Source organism: Aplysia californica, unplaced genomic scaffold (assembly GCF_000002075.1).
Source record: "Aplysia californica isolate F4 #8 unplaced genomic scaffold, AplCal3.0 scaffold00207, whole genome shotgun sequence".
NCBI lineage: Eukaryota > Metazoa > Mollusca > Gastropoda > Aplysiida > Aplysiidae > Aplysia > Aplysia californica.
This window is the reverse complement of record NW_004797477.1, coordinates 1,177,166-1,181,917: the sequence shown is the minus strand read 5'-3', so window position 1 is coordinate 1,181,917 and position 4,752 is coordinate 1,177,166. Positions and strand designations below refer to the sequence as shown.

General features: G+C 39.0%; 1 protein-coding gene across 1 annotated transcript in view; it reads left to right on the top strand.

The window, feature by feature from the left end:
* Window positions 1-1,621: 1,621 nt before the first annotated feature.
* LOC101851736 (single-stranded DNA-binding protein 3) overlaps window positions 1,622-4,752 on the top strand; it is a gene marked incomplete at both ends in the record, with an annotated part of 8,031 nt that continues 4,900 nt past the window's right edge. The window contains 2 exon segments of the mRNA XM_005099259.3: window positions 1,622-1,705; window positions 3,973-4,035. Of these exon segments, the coding sequence (XP_005099316.3) occupies window positions 1,622-1,705; window positions 3,973-4,035 (147 nt within the window).

Here is a 4,752-nt window from a genome sequence, read left to right as displayed (position 1 = left end):
GTGTGTGTGTGTGTGTGTGTGTGTGTGTGTGTGTGGAGACTGGGTGCGTATTGGAGAGGAAGCTTCACGCCTTCGTAACGTTACTCTGCTACTTTCACTCTTTACCAACTCGATCAAGTATGAGCTAAACAACTTGAGAACAAGTGCCCGCTCGCACACAAACTTAGTTTTACTTTACTTAAACTATGTCATTTTGATGCTAAGTACATTCTGTTCCCATCAAGGTTTTCAGGCATCGTATTTTGTACCTGTGTGCTTTGTCAATAACGCCTTCACTTTGTTTTTGTTATGGCACTGCTCGCTCCGTGACCCGCGGAAACTCAGTCGTAACGTTTCGACACCCCCGAGTAACAGAAATGGTTCAGCCGGAGGTCACCTAGGTCAGGCTACCGCCGATGTGTGTAGTCAGAACTACACACTCGGGGCGATAATTCTTCGCGGCGGGAGGGTGCGGAACAGCCTGTTTTGGGAGCAGTTGTAAAACGTGGAGGGCATTTCCGAACGAAACGAAATATTGGGCATGCGATGGGGGAAAAGCATGGCTTTTTTATTTTTTACTTGTAGTTTTGACGTCTTTGCCTACGCGAAGCAATTATTATATGGAATCTTGTTTAGTTACATGTGTCCTATTAATATCCTGTGTCCACCGACACCACCCCCCTTCTGTCTCTTGTCTTTTCAATGGTTTCGTTGTTTGTTTTGTTTTAATAAAGAATGAGAGGTCATTTAGGCCTGATCTAGAATAGAGCGACAATCCGCTTTGGTCTCTTATTTTTTTGGTCTTGTGCTGTGGGTTCTGTCCGTAGTATGTATGGTGTGGGCTGCTTTCCCTTCTTCTTTTGTTTCTCATGTTTTTATTATTGATCTACCTCAGTTCGGTCGAGAATGGCTGCCGATTTCTAAGTGGCAAAGATAGAAGAGAAAGAATAATTTGTGGTTCTGCTGATGTATGGGGATTGAGGGGTGAAAAGTAAATTACATGTACTGAGTCATGAAGACCATGTCAGTTACTGCGAAGACATTTGACATCACAGATTATTCTTTTGTTTTGTTGTAGGTGCATATTTGTGGTCTAAACCGTCAGTAATGTCACTTTATAGTGTGAAGAAACATAGCTTACTTCTAGTTTGGGATGCAGATGATGCAAAGTGAATGATGAAAGGACGAAATTCATTCAAGCTTGCCTTTTGTTTTTTGTTTTATTTTAAAAAATTTAGTTTGCCTTGAGACAGCAATAGTACAGTTTGTCACGATGCGATGGAGCTCGTCAATTTTTGAGTCACATTGAGTTATTAGTATCATCTTAAAGCCTGTTTATTTGCTTTAAATTTGATTTTTTAAAATACCCACCATCTCTCTTGAATAGAAGTTGCCTGGTTTCAGAAGTATGATTAGATATCTGGCGAGAACATGGCCTCCAAAGATTATAAACTTTCATAGCTTGGTAGTTTTTCCTCAATTTCATTACTTTGACAAGTGTCTGATTTCACCATAATGCCTCAAAATCATTGTAAAAAACTCAAGACCGTTTGAATTCTTTTACATTGTTTTTAATACACAGAACTCGGTATCTTTTATCTGTCTCTGTGTCTGATGAAGTATCTCTTGCTTGTGTCCCCAGAACGCAGCGGCGCCAAGTCCATTGGGTCAAATGCCTCCACAAGATGGGATGCCAGGCGGTCCCATGCCCCCCAGTTTCTTCCCTGTAAGTAGAAACAGTGAGAATTGCATGTGAAGAGGGCAAAACATTATCACTCCATTCTTTTCTCCTCACGTAATATGAACTTTACCTACCTTTGCTCATATTTGCCATTTGATCATGTATCTTTGAAAATTCTTATTAGGGTAAAATTAAACAGACAAATGGTGATGCAAGCAAAAGATTTGAATAATGAAAAATTATAGTGACTTTCCCTCAGGAAAGGAGAATTATACTTTGCTTTCTGCCCTACTTCTGTAGTGTGTGCGTTGATCATCAGTAAAAATTGGTCATGTGTAACTACTTTTTACATAAGTGTAGATCAGCATATTATTTTCAGGTTGCAAAAGTGTGAATAATTTAGTGTAGGTTAATACTTAAATTTGCAACTGGTAACAAGGGATATAACTCTATAACAAAAATGTGAGATGAAAGTGGAGACTTTTTCAACGTCTGTGTATTATCAGGTTAGGTAGAAAGTTTCATTTCTAATAAAAACTGAGAAACTTCTGGTAGATTTAATTTATTCAAATTCAAACTGGCATGAATTAAGTAGAGTATATTGTGGGATCATTTTGTACTAATTCTTCAATACAGTTGGATGTCTAATAAATGCGAACCTTGGATTTTTTTGTGAGCTATGATGAGAACTGCATCTTTAGGAATCTGAGAAGTTTCTGGACTTTTTATTAGTTCCTGTGAAAGTTCACTCACACTTTCATTTTTTAAGGTTAGCATTCTGCTTTAGTGATACTTTTAACAATAACAGAGAACTGAATGGAATAGAATAAGGAAAGTTATTGAAAGATATTCATTTATTTACGGAAGAGATCACATATGGACTGCAGCTGTCTTTGTCTTCTCGTACACTTTTCATACACGTGATGTTAGCTTGCACACACACTTAACAGCACTCATATTATGTCCTATTCAAAAGCATATTTAGCTGCCACCACAATTTTGTTTAAATCTGGGATTTTTTTGTGTGTGGGATTCTTCTTTCCTGTGTTCTTTTTCTGAGAATGAGTCTTGCAAGGTCTTGATATTTTTGCTATTTGAACATACTACTAGTTGTGTGTTGGCCCTTCATTATGATTTACAGTGATTTGTAGAAATAACTATTGTTTTAGATTCTGGTGTTACTCTATCATGTACCATGTTTACAGTTTCCACTTGCATCCCACATGCATGGTCCGCATCCTTTTGACCACAGTTATCCAAGTACTGCATTGCTCAGCATTTTGTGCTACATTATAGCAATTATTGTTAGCTCAAATTAATAATCAGTACCACTTTTTCTTCACTTCCTTTTCATAATTTTGAATGAGTTGACCATTTATTGCCTAAGCGCATTCTTTGTAAGGGATTGTAATCTAACTGACAGTAGTGGACAGAACATTATTCATCATAGATATAGGCTGTATTATGGAAAGGATGTCTACCATATAGTGTCTTCCTCCCTTCTTCTGAATGTGTCATGGGAGGAGGGGGAGTAGTTTGGGTTGTTGTTTTTTTTGTTTGTTTTTTAAATCAGTCTACGGCGGTAATGCTCGCAGACTTGACGGGACATTTCTAGATGGATTGTGCTGGTTCTGCTGATTCTCGAGCCGTACGTCCGTGTTTCAAGGGCGGCAACACAGACAATTGTACCATGCCAGGAAGAGTTGCTTCCCCTGCTAGATTTCCCATAATGGAAAAATCGTGATCATGTCCCCTGTCTGATGTCTTGGTTGGGGGCAAGGAGGTTATATACAGCAAGGTCCTTGGTGGGGGGGTGGGGGGGTATTTTGTGTCAGGTTCAGTTGGTAGTAGGCTACTCTGTAGCATTTAGGGTGATTTTGTTGCCTCCTTTTAATTTCATTGTTGTTCAAAGGTAACTGGGTTTCTCTCCCTTTCATTCTATTAACAAACATGTCCTCTGTGCACAGTTTGAACTTATCTGATCTGAGAGAGTTGATTTTCTGTTTTCTTCAGGGTTTCCCCCACTTTATTCTGGGTTGTTATATGTTTGTTTTTTAAAAATTATCTTTACGGGTACACCTGGCTTTTATTTTGCGGTGACGCGGTTTTTCCCAAGTGTACATCTTTCAAATCTTGGTCATGGACTAATCACAGTAGCTTGCTGTAGTTTTGTAAGCTGGTCGAGTGAAGGTGGTTTGTTTGGTAGTTTTTGGTTCAGTGGATGACCTGGTTGCTGGTTTGTTACTACCCTTTGTTCGGTTGGTATGTATTAGTGTTTGTTGACTGGCTGGTCTCCCCTCCGTCGTTTGCAGCCTCCCGCCTCCCAGCCATCCCCTCACCCGCCACCTCACAATCCCATGATGGGCCAAAATCAGGTATGTAAAAACCAGAGGACGCATCGACACGGAGGAGAAGGGGGGAGGGCGAAGCGTACTCTCTGGTCTAGCTCCTTTGGTTTTTTTAAAATCTGTGCAGATCTGTGGCTTCCTTAACATTCATTGTGTTTGTATCTGTAATCCTGTGTCATTTTGTTGTAGCCTTTCGGTTTATTCAGCAGTCTCCTGGTGATGTTTTTTACTTTAATTTTTTTTTTTATTTCTAATTTGTGATATTTAGAGAATGGCCCTCTCATTCTTGTGCATGCTTTGCCTTTACCCACACCTTGTTTTTCTAATTGTATCATTAATTTGCTGCCTCTGGTATGCTGTTGTATTTTATTTTTTGTACAGCTGGTTTTGTCATTATGTTTTCTATATTCTTACAGTGTTACAATTCCTGCTGTGTGTGCCGGTGCAAAATGTACTTTTTGGCTACCGTGCTGTCCTGAAAGTTTTCCTACTGTAATTGCGTTCAGCTATAAAGAAAGATGATGATTAACATAAACTACAAGCTGTAAAAAGTCCCCCATCAATACGACAGAAAGTGAAGATTTAAGTTCTGAATTTGGTGCTAACTTGTTGTGAACTGTTAGGAAATTTTTATTTTTAGATGAAAATGTAGCTGGAAAGAGCAGTGTTGTCATTCATTAAAAAATGATATGGCTATGTCAGACGTTGAAGAGAAGTACATGCACACACACACACACACACACA